The 18,697-nt window shown below is 42.2% G+C and overlaps 5 protein-coding genes across 13 annotated transcripts in view; 3 read left to right on the forward strand and 2 right to left on the reverse strand.

Annotated features, from left to right (window-relative positions):
- Positions 1–7,281, forward strand: part of LOC128887460 (uncharacterized) — a 41,947-nt gene extending 34,666 nt beyond the window's left edge. Inside the window, exons 7-11 of the mRNA XM_054143336.1 lie at positions 1,527–2,153; positions 2,231–3,165; positions 3,266–5,693; positions 5,790–5,945; positions 6,045–7,281. Coding sequence (XP_053999311.1) covers positions 1,527–2,153; positions 2,231–3,165; positions 3,266–5,693; positions 5,790–5,945; positions 6,045–6,214 — 4,316 coding nt within the window. The 3' untranslated portion in view covers positions 6,215–7,281. The remainder of the gene's footprint in view (positions 1–1,526; positions 2,154–2,230; positions 3,166–3,265; positions 5,694–5,789; positions 5,946–6,044) is intronic.
- Positions 7,282–7,332: 51 nt separating this feature from the next.
- LOC128887518 (probable 39S ribosomal protein L24, mitochondrial) lies at positions 7,333–8,515 on the reverse strand. Its single transcript, XM_054143511.1, has 5 exons — positions 8,376–8,515; positions 8,122–8,307; positions 7,851–8,053; positions 7,586–7,772; positions 7,333–7,521 (listed from the first exon to the last, which is right to left on the reverse strand). Exons 1-5 carry the CDS (start codon positions 8,469–8,471, stop codon positions 7,435–7,437), a joined length of 759 nt encoding a protein of 252 aa, XP_053999486.1. The 5' UTR covers positions 8,472–8,515; the 3' UTR covers positions 7,333–7,434.
- Positions 8,516–9,153: 638 nt separating this feature from the next.
- On the forward strand, positions 9,154–10,944 carry LOC128887800 (m-AAA protease-interacting protein 1, mitochondrial). The gene is made up of 3 exons (XM_054144145.1): positions 9,154–9,994; positions 10,129–10,330; positions 10,443–10,944. The coding sequence occupies exons 1-3, from the start codon at positions 9,656–9,658 to the stop codon at positions 10,691–10,693; spliced, it is 792 nt and encodes a 263-aa protein (XP_054000120.1). The 5' UTR covers positions 9,154–9,655; the 3' UTR covers positions 10,694–10,944.
- LOC128887797 (mucosa-associated lymphoid tissue lymphoma translocation protein 1-like) overlaps positions 10,843–18,697 on the reverse strand; it is a 92,794-nt gene continuing 84,939 nt past the window's right edge. Inside the window, exons 2-12 of the mRNA XM_054144142.1 lie at positions 13,486–13,738; positions 13,248–13,411; positions 12,992–13,178; positions 12,669–12,933; positions 12,503–12,595; positions 12,200–12,425; positions 11,950–12,133; positions 11,668–11,882; positions 11,481–11,579; positions 11,131–11,399; positions 10,843–11,042 (exon numbers count right to left, since the gene is read on the reverse strand). Of these exons, the coding sequence (XP_054000117.1) occupies positions 10,938–11,042; positions 11,131–11,399; positions 11,481–11,579; positions 11,668–11,882; positions 11,950–12,133; positions 12,200–12,425; positions 12,503–12,595; positions 12,669–12,933; positions 12,992–13,178; positions 13,248–13,411; positions 13,486–13,622 (1,944 nt within the window). The 5' untranslated portion in view covers positions 13,623–13,738 and the 3' untranslated portion in view covers positions 10,843–10,937. The remainder of the gene's footprint in view (positions 11,043–11,130; positions 11,400–11,480; positions 11,580–11,667; positions 11,883–11,949; positions 12,134–12,199; positions 12,426–12,502; positions 12,596–12,668; positions 12,934–12,991; positions 13,179–13,247; positions 13,412–13,485; positions 13,739–18,697) is intronic.
- The window catches only part of LOC128887796 (CREB-regulated transcription coactivator 1-like), a 39,652-nt gene continuing 34,576 nt past the window's right edge, over positions 13,622–18,697 (forward strand). For 7 of the 9 annotated variants that reach the window (XM_054144140.1, XM_054144132.1, XM_054144136.1 and 4 more), the window contains exons 1-2: positions 13,622–14,318; positions 14,388–14,907. Coding sequence is in view for 7 of the 9 variants with exons in the window: in XM_054144132.1 (XP_054000107.1) it covers positions 14,794–14,907 (114 nt within the window). In the remaining 2 variants the exon portion in view is untranslated. Of the gene's footprint in view, positions 14,319–14,387; positions 14,922–18,697 lie in introns of those variants that run through there. The other 2 variants (XM_054144133.1, XM_054144141.1) reach the window with 2 other exon arrangements.

Here is an 18,697-nt window from a genome sequence, read left to right on the forward strand (position 1 = left end):
AACAGGAAACTCGTAGGCGCTGTTCGTCTACGAATTACATAATACGCTTGCCGCGATTCTTCGCTGCCGGTGAATGGAATTTCCGATGGCACGTGGTGCATCGCGATACGGGAACAGCGCTCTCGTTTGCACGTGTATCGGCGATTAGCTCCATCGAACAGCAGCCGACCAAGAATGTTGAAGAGAAGTTATAGCGGGACGCGCGTTCTATTAGCGGCGGATAGAGGTGGCACGCGAGCAGCGATACGACCGTGAAACGAACGACATTTCGCCAAGCATTCTCCTTCTTCTTATCCTAGCGGATTGTTGGGATATCGTCTGGGGGATAGAACGGAAGTTAAAGCCGAAAAACTAGGAAAAGTGTCGGTCGAGTCGAAAATATTATTCCGTTCGTGCGTTTTCGCAAAGACGGCACGCTCGCTAAGAGCGCAGATAACGGGCGTACAAGTTTTATCAACGAGTGCGCGGGTTAGAATGTAGAAATCCTTGGATTCGAGCGGCCAGTCGCGAAAAATCCGCGGATCCGCGAGAGGGCTGTTCGCGGGTCGCGATTCCCTCGCGGACGGCTCGTGCTCGACTGGACTCGACGGTAAACGCTCCGGCGACGCGCGTGAAAGTAACGCGATTGCGTAAACTCGCTGATATACTTGCGGATTCTCTCGCGGACACCGACTCTCGTTGTCGACCTTTTGCCTCTCGTCGAGACCCAAAGTTTTCAGAAAGGAAATCCGTTTGATTTTATCCCGACTCGTGCTCGTCTTTCGAAGCTAGGCAACACTCTAAAGATCCAAACGCCGCTAAACGCGAGTCGTGGCGATAAAGGCGCGCAAAGATAGAGCTGCGCTGAACCAAATGGGAATATTTCCGTGGCCTCTCACGCTGAGATTGAAATTCTTGCGTTTCACCGCACCGGTCGCTCCCGGGAAGCGATAAACTAGAAATCAACGCACAAGAAATATGCGACGTCTCGTATTTTTAAATCTACCGGTTGCTCTTATCGCAATTGGATGCTAAATTCTATTAAACGTTCTCCTTTCCGTTCTCGTCGTAATCCTATGCTTCGAAACGTATTTGAAATTCTCCAACGGAACGACGTTGCAACTGGATCCGAGACTATTCGCACACGGAAAAATACGATAAGTAGTATCGGGAGTAGTTACAACATCGAGCCGACGAGTGCACGCGAGCGTGAATTCATCGGTTCTACACGCACGAGCTCCGAATTCGATCAGGCCGAATGGAAATCGACCGGTTCGAGCGATCACCTGATCGCTCGGATTATCTATAAATAAAACAGATTCCTGCGTTCGAGTACCGCTGATCTTCGCTAATCCTCGACTATAAACACGCGATCCATCCGCACGTGTCTATCGCAAATACGTTTCGGAGTGTTGGTTCGCGTATTATTTATTCGTTTACTTATTTCAATCGGCCAATTATATTTTTAACGCATGCCCCGTTCTTCGGCTGAAACGGTGATCGTTGAATTCAGCGATCGCTGACGTTGATTTCTGGTATGTTTTCAGAGACGGTAAATGGTAGAATGGACAACTGCGGAGGCGGTCAACGCCTGCCCCCGGACGGGGACGAATTTCCAGCAGCGTACCAAGAATTTGGCGGCAACAGCCAGCAGTACCGATTCGTGACGGCATCGACGACGGCTACCGCTGCGTCGACTATCGCCGCGAACGGCGGCCTCGTCTGCAGCGAGAACGATTCGTTCGTTGGCAACGAGAACTTCAAGCTGATCGAGAGCAACGTGGTCAGCGCGGGGAGTATAATCGTGGCGGACAACAGGGTCAGCCGGACGAACGTCGAGAACGTCTGTCAGGAGGTGAGCAAGGTTGGTCTGCCGAGCATCGAGATAAACGGCAAGACGGGCGTCGAGTCCGTGTGCCAGGACACGAACGTCTCGACTCGAGAGTTCCGCGTCGACGATGCCAAACCTTATATCGCGGACGACTTCGTTAAAAAAGCCGTGTCCGTGACCAACTACTCCAGCTACGGGAACCAGGGTAACGGTAACGTCATGCTGTCGGAGAAGAAGATCGAAATCACCGGGTACTATCACAAAGACTCATCGGTTATCGAGGAGGTTCGCGATCACGCCGAGAAAGAAGCTCCGGAGATCCCGCCGCCTTTGCCACTGACAGGTAACGTTCGCTCGCGATCTAGAGTAGAAAAATACGCTTTTCTGTCGACGCGTCTAACATCGTTTCGTTTTCACCAGGCCCGCCCAAGATGGAGACGATCGGCTTGTACGCGAGAAACGTGCCAGTGGAGTCGCCGCAAAAAAAGTTCTCGTTAAACGGCGAACTCTGGAGACAGGACGACAGATCCGAGAGGTCCGTGAGGGACAAGATCGCCATGTTCTCGTCGCAGAGCAGCCTGGAGAGCCCTCTGTTTCCGAATACGATGACGGTGCCACCCGCGACTAACAACGTCAGAAGGTTGTCCAAGTACAAGTCCACGGAGGACGTTTGCAGCGACGAGAAGAGCCCGGGACAAAAGGAGAGAGCCGCCTTCTTCGCGGACAGAACTCAAAGTTCCCTGGATCTAACCGACTCCGGCAGAAACGTCGGCCAAGAGAGAAAGTACGGGCAAAGATCGCCCAGCGTGCCACGGAGTCCGTCGTTCGCCTCGCCGACCATTCACGTTTCGAAAACGTTTCCTGTCGTTCCGCCGAAGCCGGTGACGCCTACGTCGTTGATAAGCACGTTCGAGATATCATCGATATCTAAGTCGTCGGTGAAGAGTTACGCTTCGAATACAACACCGCCCAACAGTCCTCGGAACAACGTCGCGACACCGTGCTTCGGGAACAATCAGAATTCTTCGAGCGTGCCACCGAAACCCGCCGCGGCGATGTTGTCTCGTGCCACGAGTTTCTCCGGGTCGACGCCTTACGGCCAGGATCGAATCTCTTCGCCGAACGAGCTCTCGACCAGCTCGCAGATCGCCAGGACGAACTCTTTGGCGTCCACGTTCAGAAGACCCAGCGAGGACATCAGGAGGACCAGTCTGAACCAGCTGATCGAGCAAAGGAGGAAGTCGATATCAAAGCTAAGGGGTTTGGTCATTCCGGAGAAGGAAGCCATACCTATTGACGCGCCCATCGTCGATCTGCCCGAGATCAAGTCGCGAGATTCCATCTTGCTGCATCAGGTAACCGTGTTCCTATCCTTGAGAATAATATACGCGAAGCAGTCCACGTACAAATTGGTAAGAGTATTCTATCCTCTTTTTGTTGTTGTTGTTGTTGTAGCTACCGAAAGCCAACATACAGGATAAGTGGGGTTCCCAGAGTTCTCTGGCGAGCAACGCCAGCACAGCGAGCGTCCCTCTGAAAGCCACGGCGTCCTTCAAGATGCCAGCCCCTCAGATACACTCCAAGTACTCTCCGGCCTTCAAAAGGAAAAGCCTCGCGGTTTACGGCTCTTCCTCGACGAACTCGTCCGTGAACGGCAGCATAGTGAAATCCCCGCAATCGTCGACGACGACGATGTCTTCCGAGCCGCCAAAAAGTTTGGAGAGCATCTGCAGCCCGACGAGAAGCGACTACAGCTTCGAGTACGCGTCGACGGCCAGTTCGCCCGAGGGACCGCGCGATAGACCGAAAACTATCCAGAGGAAATCGCGCGTGGATTACGATGACTCGGATAACGATTCGGCGGTGAGCAGTTCGCGAAGCAGCATCTCCCGTGGCTTCAGTCCTCCCATGTCGCCGGTTCCGTCGGAACGATCCACCGTCTCGTCCGAACGATCTTACGTCTCCACGGAGACGAATTATCGGCACCGAAATCTTATCATGGACAGTCCAACTAGAACATACGGTAGAGAGTCCGGCGCGGTGGAGTACACCAGGTCGAGCATCCTCGCCGAAAGAACGTTCGTATCCGAGAGATCGTCGTCCAGTAGCAGCGGTTCGGATCCGAGGTCGCCGCAACCGATCGAGTCGAACGCGAGAAACTCGCAGATACCTCAGAGACAACTGAAACGGTCCAACAGCACCGAGACCAACTGCAGCACCTCTTCGACTCTGACATCCGGTTCCCAAGCGAGTGCAGAGTCTCTATCCAGAAGGGTGCTGAAGCCCCAGAGCGTGGAGGCCATAAATCGCAAGAACATCTTGGCAAGCGCCAGATGTCGAAGCGGAAGGGATCTCAACGGATCGCCGTTGATTCAACGGAAGTTCGCCGACGACGAACGACGTTCGACCGTCGCCGAGAACGGTGACGACGTTCATCGAAAGAATCGCGTTAAGGGCACGATCCCGAGCTCGCAGAACGTCAAGATCGCTTACATAGAGGTGACGGATACGTTCGCCGAGAACGACTCTTTTCGAAAGGAGGAAGAACCCAAGCTACCCCCGAAGAGAAGTATGCCGCCTCCCGTTGTTCGACCCCCCAAGTCCGAGATGTTGGAACCCTCGAACGATCTCAAGATGTGGGTACGCACAGAGGCAAAGGCTCTAGCCAGATCCGCGGAAATAAAAGCGGCCGGTAAGGTCGAAAAGAAATCTCAAGACACGAACGTTGCCTCTGCGAATAAAACACCGAAGACCGCCAAGTCATCTAAGGTGGAGGAACAGCAACTCGACGCGATCGATCTACCGCCAACGAATAGGAATAACCCGATCAGCCCTAGCATGCAATCGAAAAGGTCCACCGAAGACCAGAACGACCTCCTAACGATCCTCACGACCAAGAGCAGATCCAGATCGGCTATACACGTGGACGAGGGTACCTTCGGGAGGTCAAAGAGCCAAATGAGCTTGGAGGACATCCTTAACGCGAAGGGAGACGTGAAGTTGTCGCGTGCTCAGAGCGTCGAGGCGCGACCAGAGAAAACCCCTGTTTCGTCTGTTACCCAAAGCAGACCTATGTGGGAGTCGAGGGACTCTCGATACGCCAGGCGAAGTTCGACTTCGAACGAATCTTGGAACGAGGACAAGCCGTTCGTATCGAAGATACCAACGTTGGGGAAGCCGAGATGCGTCGATAGCGGCGACGAAATGGCGGAGACGGAAAAATCGAAAATGGTGTCGAAGATTCCAACTACGAGAAACCTTGGTCGAAGGAGCGCCAGCGTGACGGACATGAAGAAGGCTCTGGAAAAGACGGAGGTGAACTGTTCGTCCGGGCAACATCTGAATCCTGGTACGGGTCATAACAGATTCCCGAGCCTCGACAGCAGCGTCGACGAGAACCTGTCCCCGATAGGAACGGACGTGGACACGGATAGATGTTGCAGCGAGCAATTCGGCAGCATCAGCTCGTTGGCCAGTAGCACGAGCCTGATATCCCAGCAAGAGTTGGCTCAATTGGTGGAAGAGGCGAGCCTCGAAGAAGCTCGGGGCGCTCACGACGTGATCGTTGTGCTGCTTCACAAGGAGAATCCTACGGGCAGCGTTGGAATCACTTTAGCCGGAGGTGCGGATTGCGAGGTCAAGGAAATTACGGTTCATCGAGTGTTGGCGCATTCTATAGCGGACAAGGATGGCCGCGTGCAACGAGGAGACAGGATTTTGAGTATAAACGGAAGAAGCACGCGCGGTCTTACGCACAGAGAGAGTTTGACGGTGCTCAAGCAGCCTAGATCGGAAGTGGTTTTGGTCGTTTCTCGAGCGAGAACCGAGGACGGGTGCAACAAGTTGAGGTCACGAACTGCCAGCGTTGAAACTATCATCGAAGGTGACCACTTTTACTCGATAGAGGATCGTTTCGGGACTACCGATCGAATCGAACGTTCGTTCGCGACAATTGAAGGGTTGTGCTCTTTGTTCGCAGGATTCGAGACGAACGGTATCGCGGAGGATACTGCTTGGGGGCCGCCCTCGGTCGTAGCGGTTTACAAAGACGGGGCTGGTTTGGGATTTAGTCTCGAAGGCGGCAGAGACAGCCCCCTCGGAGACAGGCCGTTGATGATTAAGAAAATATTTACCGGTACGTTGTATCGAAAGCTTAAGCGATATCGACGATAGTAAGCCAACTAAGCGATAAGAAATTTTCATTCGGTAATAATAATCTTTTTATCCGATACAGGAGGTGCTGCCGAAAAGACAGGTGCCTTGAAAGCAGGGGACCAATTATTAGAAGTGAATGGTAACGATGTAACACGAATGTCAAGGATCGAAGCATGGTCCCTCATGAAGAAACTACACGATGGCGAAGTAAACCTCCTAGTCAGGCACCCTGCCACCAAATCATCGTGAACGGTAGTCAATTAAAGTAAAAGTGTCGTGCGAAAATCACCAAGCCCACGATAGAATACGACTACAGATGTGCACGACCAGTAATTAACGAACAAACGAATTTTTAAATATATTACACCGAAATGCTACAAATTGCATGGAACGACGTACGAACCTGACGGTCGTAACGTAATTTGTAATAATTACTTCCCTTGCTAAAATGATGGAACGATACAATCTGTAATTGTATCGATGATCATTTAGCGAACCACGTGTTTGAAATTACGTTCTATCGCTAATATTTAGTTCGTCTTTTCTTACTTTTAAAGAATAACGAATATTTTGTTGAAATCCTACTTAGGATTTGCATATCGTGCTTATGTAATGAGGTAATGTTGTTGAATAATTGTTTGGATACCCGGTTATCAGGGAGATCTTTTTTCTTCTTCTTTCTTACTTTGTTGCGGTACCCTACAATCGACTGGAATTTATACATTCTAGCATTGTTTTCGATACATTTAATTATAGTGAAAGGAGGAGCGCTTGTCCTAATTACCTAGTATTACTATCTGCTGTAATGAAGTAACGAAGAAATAAACGAGCGTGTAAACCGACACGCTTCAGTCTTGCAATTTTGTGTCTACGCAAAAATTGATGACGCAAACGAAGAATAAGATTTGTAAATAAGAATGTGCAAAAATTCGAGATACGATGAATCTAGAAAAATGTCGTTTGTAATATACAAAAAAAAAAAAAAGAAATGTTAATATAACGCATTACGTTACTGGAGTATTTAAATATAGACTGACATTCGTTTCTAGATTTGCGTTTGTTAAAAATCGTGCTGTGATATGTATGTGTGTTAATAATAAAACTAACAAGCGTTAATAAAAATAAAAAACAATCCACAATAACAAAATATTTTAATCTAATATAGATATTTACGAAATATTCGATTAATCGCTTGATTCATTAATGTTGCGTATGCTTCTCTTTTCCCTACATATTTTCTATACACGATTCATGAATAGAAAACGCTGCAATGTACTTTTCTCGATAATAAATCATGCAATCGAACTGCAGAGAAATTGTTGTGTAATTGTTTTTTTAAAAGCCCTTAAAATATTTTTTCAAGTAACTTTCAAGGTATGTGGAGTTAAACATTTATTTGTATAAATTCAACAAAGATTTTGCTTATATGATACAAACATTTATGAACCTAAGGGAATTACCATAGGAAATCAATACCAAAAATATTTTTTTGGCACGCGATCCTCTTTAATACCCATCTTATCCATAATATCCATTTCAAACGTTTTCAATTTAACCTGGATATAGGTAAAGTAGAAATACAATAATTGTCCATTATGGATTATATGACCATTTACCTACCTCAAATGTTACCTCCTTCACGTCATCTGCCAGAGTGTCCTTAGCTTGTTCTTTGTATAATTCGGGGGATTTATAATCTACTGTTTCCTTCACCGATTCAGGAATTGGAATTATTTTACCGGTTCTACAAGAAACTCGCACGTAATCACCTTCGCTTGTGTATCGCCATTCTATTTGGGTACCTTTTCTAAAATATAGAAATGCACATACATGCGTGCGTGTGTAATACATTTATTTTCTTCCATAATACTTATGTTGTACTCACAGGTCAAAAGGATCCACCAATTGAACTTGAGAAGGTACCAACAGAGGCTGTTCCTGACGAGAATAAATACCAGGGAAGGTTTTAGTTTTGCCCATGCACACTAATTTAGTATTAAGTCCTTCGACGATAATCCAATTTCTCTCTTGTATGATATCTCTTACTAATCCTTGTTTCCCTTTATCAACACCAACTAATACTTCTACCTAAAAAGACGACATACTAACAGTGCAAAACAATTCATTGTACAAAAATACGATCAAACACAACATACACGATCTCCGCGGAAAAAACTCCAATCTTTAATGGGTTCGACGTGAATAAATTGTTTGTTTTTGCGAGGTTTGTTATCCAATTGAAAACCTTGTGTCCATGGTCGATGAATGGAAAAATAAAGTTTATCGCGTTTTATTGTACGTGGCAAATATTGTGGTTTCCCACGAGGCGTCCTCCAGTACACCTAATGTAAAATGAAACGTAAATACAAAATATAAACAATCGTGATGCGCTCAAGCTAAATTTTCGTACTTGTTCGGTGACACGGTCTATGTAACGATCCGGTAAATTCGAATATTTTTTAGACCAATAGGCCATCCTTGTGAATAACGCAGTTGTGAATTTCATTGTTTCCAATTATACGTTGAGATTAAAATAACAAAAGTTACATATAATAACAAAAGTACTCATGTAACGAGTTCACTCGTGTCGAATGTTGAGAGTAATCGGCATTGATCGGCACACCGCACCCACACACCACTGATATGTATACATATGTATACAATATCAGTGCCCCACATAGTGGGATTTGTATGTGTGTATGATTCATTACCAGTGCTGCCATCGATGGGAAAACGCCCAAGTTTGTAGTGAAAATAGTTCCTACTGTTTCTGCTAGATGGTGAGTGATTTACAATTAGTAGCGCCATCGGTGGGAAAATGCCCAAGTTTGTAGTGAAAAAAGTTCCCATCGTTTTTATAAGATGGCGCTGTTAACTAAAGGGTCGATAATTACATATGTAAAAACAGATAAATGTTTCATTGTAATACATTGAAATAGTATATTGTAATGTTACAAAGCAAAGAATCGCATTATTTATGTATTTCGGCAAAATAAAGAATAATTTATTAAAATATATTAGTGGCGTCATCTTACAGAAACGGCAGAAATTATTTTTACTACAAACTTGAGCGTTTTCCCACCGATGGCGCTACTAAAACCCATCGTGTACCGTCATAATTAAAAGTTACTATTTACATTACTTCATCTTTAGAAGGGACTGTACAACAAGACCGGGACCGGCTAGAACTTGCCTAGACAGAGTTCCAGTATTAGTAATTACTAATTAGTATAATTGAATGGCACAATATAAATGCAACCACAGGATAGTTTTATATATTCTTACCCTCCATAGTTTTATACATGAAAAATTCTCGTTGAAACTTTTGGCTAAAAACGCATACTCAAAATCGGTATCTGAAAAACGCCAGAGACTCTGGCCCACAGTTTCGCCTCTGTAAGAGTACTCTGAGATAGTTCGGATAATTTTACATCATCCTACGATCATATTATCTACAATGTTTCAAGGGCGCTATTTACAAAAAATATAACATTAAATTCATACGTAAATATAAAATATAATATTATAAGCTTATTAAACTATCTGATTGTGCTACTCTGACGTTTAATGAGTCTTATGTATCGTTACTAAAAAAGAACCGTATTATTAGTTTTCCGACTTGTATAGGTTAGGTGAACCTCTGCGTGCCGCACTTTGTTAGTATTGAAATGAAATTTAAACTGATATAAAATGTTGTTTTCGGTATTTAAGAAATGTGCATTTCGCATGCAAATGCGAAATTTTTCGACCTTTCTTGTGTGTAATAGGAGTCAAATTAAAAATAAATTAACTCATTATTGGACAGAATTGAAATGTACGAGCACAATAAATCCAAGTCTTACAGTACATCACCGGTCATTCAACACTGCGCCTGAAGAAAAAATATGTTTACCACCGCTAATGGATGTTCCACTAGTTTTATATCCTACTCTCTTTTCTTGGTTAAAAGTGTGGGCTTCTAGTCTCGCATTTTCGTTTACTCTTGATAAAGAGTTTAATCTCGAAGAGTTCACGAATGGAGCACTGCATGTACGATAATTATTTTTTTAAGAATAAAAAGTAGCTCGAAACAGTTACAAATAATATTCCTAGGCTCAAATAGATTTATACTGCAATATAAAATTGATGGATTAGATGAAAATCCAATTAGAAATTGATTTTAGGCAATACAATTAGTGTCCCGTTTGTTAGCTGCTCAACAGTATGAACAACTAAATGGCCTTGTAGAAGACAAGACAATAGAAATATTAAAGCAGAATGTTAGTCGTCTGACAGAAGAACAACGAAGTCTAATTACTATATCGGAAAACTGTATTCGTACAATTGGTCCTACTGATATGAGTATCAAGAAGAGTGAAACTGAAGGTATTTGTAGAAAAACATTAAGTGTAAACATTATTCTTATAAATCTTTACTTTCAATTAATAATAGTCTTCTCTTTCTCTAAGTCCTTTAATGTTATACAAGTTTATTCCAGATAATAATTATACTGTTGAAATATCAAAAATTGCTTATTACACTAAATCTGTAAGCATGCCTGAAGATGATTCACTGAAAGATCAGAATGTATTTGAGCAGATGGTTAAAAATTTTGACCAAAGATCTATCATTATTTGCAATTATACATTTGAAAGAAATTACGTGAATGGTATAGGTAGAGATTGGATTATAACTGTAGCAAATCATTTTACACCTGTAAGCAGAATTATAATTGAAGAAAATTTATAATATATAATGATTATACAATTTTTTTATATTTCATACAGAAAATATTTCGTGGAACGAATGTTTAAGCAAGAGGATATTTTTGGGTAGTCCACTTCCATGATGGCATACAATATGGAAAGTTAAACACAAGTATGAATTAAACAAATGTAAATATTTCATTTCTTTGTATTTTCCATGTCACATCCAGTTATGTATGTTGTTTTCTTTTATAAGAACTATATAATAAAAATATGAAAATGTATATTCAAGAATTTAATACTTTTAGTAAAGAGGGCATGTGATCTTGTACATGTAATAATGTTGCACCAATAGGAGTTCCATTTTTAGATACAGAAATAACTAGTGGCCCCTGAAATAGATTTCGAATTACAACACAATTTATAATCGTATAATATTTGATAATTGTACAATTATTTTAAAACAGGAAAAATACACACATCATTGGTTTGGGGGTTGTGAATCCAACACTCTTTCTTATGTTGTTTTTGATATAAATTATTTCGTTTTGTAGGAACAGAATTAAAGAAGTTGATTTCTACATTTTGCAAATTGGGTAGTTTCACCTTTATTAAATTTAAATAAGGTTCCATGAGTAATGATATGATAACTTTAGTGCATATATTTGCTTGCTTGAAGGTTATGTCAAATGTTTTTGTTGAGAATGATACAAGTTCATTCAAGTAATTGATGGGAGCTGGAAGACTTTCTGTAACATATTAATTCTTTTAAAGTAGTAACTGAAACACTAACAAACATTTACATATGAGATAAATAAAAATTAAGTTACTTTTATAAGTGGCATCGGTAAGACGAAATGGTTTTGTAATAGACAAAGCAAACATTGGAATTTGATTGCGTTCCTTGCCTTTAAAACAACTATCAATTGCTGAAAACGTAAATTGAACCAAAAAAATGTAATGTTCATATCAATGTAATAAAACGTACATGAACAATATATAAATTTAACAACTTACACTTCCCTACTGCTTCAAATAATTTTGTAATTGGTATATCTTTATTAATATATTTACTGAGGTGCGTCATATATAAGCCGTATTTACTATTTTCTCTTTCATAACTAGGTCGATGACTAGATGTAGAATATGCTTGAACTAAATTTCGAAGATTTTTCTTGCTTTTATATTCATTGACTGTAGGCACTTCATTAAAAATTTCAGGATTAAATTCTCTGAAAATATATTGTGTATTAAATACGAAGATAAAAAAATGATAAGAAAAAATAATGAAAAACTTGCTTCAAAGGTAAAGTTTGACACATGTCTAGAATAATAATTAAGAGCTCGGGTTCGTTTTCGAGGAATGCAGCCAATAGTTCGCTTTCGCATATGGCATCTTTTCTCAAATATGTTTTTGGAGCATCTACAGCAAGCATATAGTTTTCTTGCATCTTAAAACCATGTCCAGCAAAATAAAATAAACCTACGTAAAAAAAGATTTATTTTTTATATCTTAAAATCTTGGTATTGGTATTTTCTTATGTCTTACCATATACACCTTCCACTAGGGCTTTGCTAAATAATTTGATCACAGTTTTCATTTGGGTAATCGACAAATTTAAGAGACAGATTACTTCAAATCCTATTTCTTTAAGAAGAGTACCAATATAGGCAGCATCATTTTTAGGAGTTGGAAGACACTCATGGCAATCATACTCTCCGTTTGCTATAATTAAAGCTATTTTTGCAACTGCTTTTAACCTTGGAAGATCCATCTATCAAATAACAACAAAAAAATTAATATGTAATCATAAAATGAAAAAAAGAAATATGGTTACAGATTTATTATTACCATCACACAAGTTCTTTGGGTATAAACTTCGCTGACATTATTGTAAATATAACAATAGTATCTCCCTTCATGTTTTGAACTAAATTGTTTTATCTGAAATCATGAGTAACATAAAGACAACATTGGGTAACATAGGAAAAATAATTTCAGATAGTACTTTACTCACGTGTAATGTATTAGAACTTTCACCTTCTAATTTAGTATTATCATGAAACCATTGGTAACATGGTTCAGGATAGCCATTGGCTTTACAGCTAATTGTAAAGCTTTCTCCATTTTTAATTTCCAAAATTGGCTGTGGTTGTTCTTCTATCGTAACAGGTAAGGGACAAATTTGTACAGTTACTGCTTTTGAAATTAAAGTAGATAGAAGAATTCCATCATTTTTAACTTGGAGTACTTTACATTTATATTCTCCTGCTTGAGATGTACTGTGGAAGATTGGGAATAAGTGAAATGCTAATGGTTAATGATATTTAGATATCGTACCTATTAATAATAATACTGAATTCGCTAGATGAAGAATCTTGCAATTCCCTATTATTGTGATACCATATGTAACTTGGTGGTGGCATTCCTACTGCTTTACAACACAAATGTAGATGATGCCCAAATGATATTTTTATATTATCTGTTTGTAATTTTTCTATAGGATGTTCAATAATTTTCAGAGGTTCTAAAAACATTATAATTACAATGGTAAATTTATTAAATACAGAATTGATACCTGTGTCAGATATTGTACCTGGGTCAGATATGATGGAAAGAATCTTATACAATCCGCAATCATCCAGCAATGTACGCAAGATTTCTATGGTACACATTTTAATATTTAATTCAAAGAGCAGCCTTTGCCCTGGGGAATCATGTGGTTGTTTTCCTTCTTTTAAAGATTGTATCCATGATGAGCTGTACCCCAATTTGTTGAAATAGAATTAGAAATGAATAATTATGCTTTGCTTTATTGCTATTTTCTTTATTACCATGGATATTGAAGTAGTTCAGCAACATAAGTTGCTAACGTTATCCAAGCTGCATCTTTGTCCAATGCATTAACCAATTCGTTATATAAATTTGTTGGTAAACATTCGATATACGTATTTTCATCGAATTTTGACATTTTTATTACCGTCGCATTTCAAATTTTGATTGTGTTTATAATAAAAAAACTGTTGAAATAGAATATTTCTTAAAGAAATTGAATATAAAAAGAATGAAGAAACTTTCTCCTCATATCTAAACTTTCTTGACTTCTACAAGGAAAATGAAGAACACATTCTAGTGCTTTCTGTCATAGTATGCAAAGATGATACATCCATCTATTTCCTTCTCGATCGATACAGAAGAAGCATACGATCAACTCGAAGAAACCTAAGTTCATAAAAACAGTAACAAAGTAGAAAATAACAGGACCAGGATTTTCTCAAGTGTATACGTTAATCTACGTATCGCTAATTAACAGCACTCGTTCCTCCATCTAAGATTTTCATTTGTCATAGTGATTTAAATGGAATTTTATGATAACGAAATAATGAAATTTAAACAAACATTCCAGTACTTTTATTTTAACATTAATCAGTATTTCAATTTTTACAAAAATTACGTGATTAACTGATTTCTCTAATATTTATTTATTCTGCTCGTAGGTCGATGCCTCCAAATGACTCCTTGATCAATGGCTAAAGCTAACTCTGCAAACGACTACGATAATTCCAAGTTTTGCAACTATAGGAAGTAATGCTTCGACCACGTTCCCGAGAGAAATTACTAGGAAATAAATTTGCATTATTTAGACAGAGAAAAGAAGATGTTAAAGGTACAACGAACAATTTGATCATTATATACTAAAAAGTAAACAATATTTAATTTCTGTTCGCTCGAATAGGTACTTTATAACGATAGGCAGGTAATAATCTGCATTATCTGGTGAGCAGAACGTCTGTAACAGAGGTAAAGAGCTTAGCTTTTCGGAACACCCCGGAAAAGTGTCGTCTGGTTCTTATTGCGGGTGCGACGGAGTGGTGGGGGATGATCGCAACCAATGAGCCCGCGAAAAGCGGCTCCTGCGCGATGCGCGTGGCGCGCTGCGCCGCATAATCTTGCGTATCAGTGATCGGCAGTGCCATCCAGAAGGCAGTAGCTTACGGGTTCGAACGTGGTGTGTAATTTATCGAGCCCTTATTGGTGCGATCGGTGAAAAAAGGGCAACGCGCGAGCGGGGGTAGAGGCGCGCACGGTAGTGGGTGCACGATAACTCGCGAGTGTTGGGAAAATCTAGTGCCCGAGCCATCATGGCGAACCCACGGAAATTCAGTGACAAGATCGCGCTGCACAAACAGAAGGAAGCGCAAGAGAGAGCGGCGTTCGAGGCGATCATGCGAGAGGTTTCGGACGTCACAAGCAGAGTAAGGAAATCCCAGTAGGTCTTTGCCATTGAGAGGGATACGTCGTGGTATTCTCTGTGCACTTTCCACGGCTCGGATGTAGAACGTAAACAACAACGAGTGCTCTCTCTCTCCTCGTTGCGCCGTGGTTGCCGTCGGCTGTATATGTCTTCTCTCTCTCTCTCTCTCTCTCTCTCTCTCTCTCTCTCTTCCTCTCTTTCTCTGTATGTAATGTGCTTCGTTTCTCGCTCCTCGTTACACGTTACATGGACATGCGTCCACATGAGTGCGTGGTTAGCTACACAATTCCGTGTGTGTGTGTGTGTGTGTGTGTGTGTTAACGCGACCACACAACTACGCAAGTGTGCGTGGTCGCTCGCTGGCACTCTGTTTCTCTCTCCTATCCGTCGTTGCCTTCGTCGACGTCGATGTGTGTGTTTCCGTCGCGACGCGTGCAACGAGACGCGCACGAATACGTGTATGCACGAAGCGGGTATATATGCTCTGGTGTCACTATGCCGAACGTGCTGTACGCTTGTTCGCCACTGTCCGTGGTGTAAGTTCCTAATAAATGCATACGTGTGCATACGATCGACGATCGTATCCATCCTGCTGATACGTTTGTACGGACGACGCCAATACTTTCCACAAAAAACTTTCGACTTCTCCAACCCAATCGGATTTGCAACATGTTATCGAACGCAGGCGATTAGAAAACTCTTCGTTCTCCGCGATTTTTCGTTGTTGGAAGGATCCACGTATCATATCTCGTCCATTGATCGTATTTTTAAGTTAACGCGACACACTTTTCCATCCACGATCGATCGAGGCCAAATGGAACTGTTGCTTGTCGAAAATGCGCGTTTCGTTCGATTTTTCGTTCTCGTTCGCTAACCCTCGAGGTATTTCCACCGACGAGTATCAGTCAGGTTGGGATCATTGCGTCCCGGTAGCCTCGAATATACATATCTTTACGAAGTTGTTTAAACTGCGTCTTTCGAAATCGCGTGTTCCCGCTCCGTTCTGTGGTCGACTTTGGCACAGAATCCATTTTAGGTGGTTTTCTTACTCGATCCGATTATTAGCGAACCCGAGCATTATTAGAAACTAAGAGTGTTTATTGAATCGGTGTTTCTCAAATTGTAGTCCGTGAGTGAAAAAGAAGTACCTCATAAATGTCAAATTTGTTGTATAGGTTTATTTTGATTAATACGGAATAGATACGTCAAATACGAGACGTTTGGTCAAAGCAAATGCGATATACGACGCATACGAATGTACAATTATACGCGTAAAACGTTGCGTTATCCACATTCTCGCACAAGACGAAGTCTCTTTTCCGCCGTCCTTGTATTTTAACCCTTGCTAGAAGACATATTGCGTATTTTGAATACGCGAAAGGTAATCGGTTCGCCCAAACTTACGCTGGAGGTGCCAGAAGGAATTCGTTTTCCGTTAACCGTGACACTTCCGGTTCCGCGCATCGAAACGTGTCTCTAGTTCGTTCTTGCGCGAAATTGGCTTCTCAACATTCATGGTTTCGAGTAACGAGACGAATCAGTCTTTGCGACCGACGGAATCGCGTTCCAGTCTCAGCGATTCGTGACCCTTAATCAATAAAAATTTTATATCATTAGCGAAACTTTTCAACTTATCATCGAAATTATCGCTCACGTTTTCGAAGCTTTGCTTCGTGCTTTCGCGCGTCTTCGATTAAAACGGACCATTGTCTTTCGCCATTTGAACTAGTATTTCACATTGTACTCGGTGTCTGAATGTGTTTGCCTCGAGCGAATTACTAGGAATAAAACCGTGCTTCTATTTCCACGGTTGTGCAAATAAACCGGCAATTCCGTACGCTATTTGAGAGACAACCCGAACAAAATAGTAACGTATTTTGTGTCGATTATGGTTAAACTCGGAGGTAAGATAACCGGTTCGTTGCTCGTTACTCGAGGGGTATATACATTTTATTCAGCTCCGTTCGGAACCCACGTGGACGAAACGATTGCACGTGTTTCTTCAGCGGTCGCGCGAGACACGAATTTTAACATCCTCGTCCGAACGTAACGCCCTCTTTCACGCCACGAGCACTACGTCGCGGGAATCGCGCGAAATTGGCGCGTTTTTCGCGTCGTCACGGCGTATAACCGTATCACGATTACGTAATGCAGCAACGTTGCGCTGAACGCGGAAGCTGCGATACGCTGCGATGTCCGTATTCATTGTACGATCGGCCGTTATCATGGCACGATCGCTCGATCCAAACACCGCCGTGTTTTCAGATGTCCGTCAGACTCCACGCGCCCGGCATTCTCTTTATTTTTCTTTCGCGCTTCTCCGATTTTATCCGACGAGCACTGGAATGCGAGGGTGATTTCCGAATGCTCTATGTATTTGTCTTAAATCGCGAGGTGCCATACCAATAGATTTCTCTGCATGGAAAATTCGAGAAACACTGGTTTAACGTCTCTTTCTTCCCTCTTGGATTCAATCTCCGATTCGAGCTACAATTTTTCGTCGAATGAGCCAACTACGAACGTTCGATTCACTGCATCGTTAACGACCTCGATAACGATTACGAACGTGGTTATTAATCGCTCGAAGCGACCGATAACCATACGTTTTTTTGCAAACCAATCGTCGAAATCATCGCGCTTTGATGTTGTCGAACGACGAACGGTGTCTCAAAGCTTCGAACAGATTAAATTTCCAGGTCTGGCGAAGCTTTCCACAAAAGTGGAAAATAACGCGCGTTCGCTAACCGAATCGGAGGTTCGCGTACAAAGTTCGCGATAAGGCAGTCGGGATAGGCAAATGCGAAACAGGTTGTGCTCGAAGAGGAAAGAAAGGCGTATACTTTCACGACAGACATTATGTAATACTTATCCGCGAGTAATACTGTTGGAAGCTATACGACGGTGAATGCGCTTTTATTGCGCAGCGTGGCTGGGGTTCATTATAATAGATTAGCGGATTTTTATTTAAGCAAGCGATCTTGTGGTCGACATCGAGACAATTTCAACGACCTACGACACCACGACTTTGAAGTAACTTCGAGGAAGAGAAACGAGCTTAAATTGGAACGATATCGAAATAATCAATCGAGCGAAAAATAATAAATCAGATTATTACATTAGGTATCGAAAATGCCGGCGGCTACGATACATTTCTCCACGCGATAAGCGAATGATCGAATGGCATTCCTTGTATAGCAATTCCGTGGTAGATCGATAATACATGTTGCGCGTATTTAAAAAGCTCATTCACAAAAACGCTGTGTTTAGTAGGGTTCCGTCGGAGTCGAATGCTTTCGGTTCGTTACGCTTCGAACACTGTACGAGCTGAATTATTATTCCCCCTACATTTTAAGGTGTTTTTACGTTACTCCAGCTTACTTATTTTTCTTTTGAGGTAACTTCGAGATGTGTAAAAAATGTCGTTAACCTTGAAATAATCTCTAAGACATCGAGGAGATTTTCACCTTCTGGGAATTTGTACCTAACCACTTTATGATTACACGGTCGTTAGGTAGCCTGTGGCGATCGTCGTTTGTTTACGCTCGCACCGCGTTTCTTCTCGACTTCGCGACACGATCGATCCCGCGGGCGATAAATCGGTCCCGTTACATTCCTCAAGAAATTTCCCTAAGAGTTTCCTAAACTTCTACGGTCGGCCACTCCTGCATCGATCGAGGAGTTGGAATCCGCACGTAGAATAAATTCGATGATGAAACCGTGGAACGACGAGAGAGAGAGAGAGAGAGAGAGAGAGAGAGAGAGAGAGAGAGAGAGAGAGAGAGAGAGAGAGA

This window comes from Hylaeus anthracinus, unplaced genomic scaffold (genome assembly GCF_026225885.1).
Source record: "Hylaeus anthracinus isolate JK02 unplaced genomic scaffold, UHH_iyHylAnth1.0_haploid 11989, whole genome shotgun sequence".
In the NCBI taxonomy this organism is placed as follows: domain Eukaryota; kingdom Metazoa; phylum Arthropoda; class Insecta; order Hymenoptera; family Colletidae; genus Hylaeus; species Hylaeus anthracinus.

Bases quoted from the DNA above. Each gene is read 5' to 3' on its own strand.
- LOC128887800 (XM_054144145.1), top strand. From the start codon at position 9,656: ATGTTGTTTTCGGTATTTAAGAAATGTGCATTTCGCATGCAAATGCGA. The intron at 9,995-10,128 runs GTACGATAATTA...AATTGATTTTAG, and splicing joins TCACGAATGGAGCACTGCAT to GCAATACAATTAGTGTCCCG. The intron at 10,331-10,442 runs GTATTTGTAGAA...AGTTTATTCCAG, and splicing joins CAAGAAGAGTGAAACTGAAG to ATAATAATTATACTGTTGAA.
- LOC128887518 (XM_054143511.1), bottom strand. From the start codon at position 8,471: ATGAAATTCACAACTGCGTTATTCACAAGGATGGCCTATTGGTCTAAA. The intron at 8,054-8,121 runs GTATGTTGTGTT...TCGTCTTTTTAG, and splicing joins GTTTTTTCCGCGGAGATCGT to GTAGAAGTATTAGTTGGTGT. The intron at 7,522-7,585 runs GTAGGTAAATGG...ACCTATATCCAG, and splicing joins TGAAGGAGGTAACATTTGAG to GTTAAATTGAAAACGTTTGA.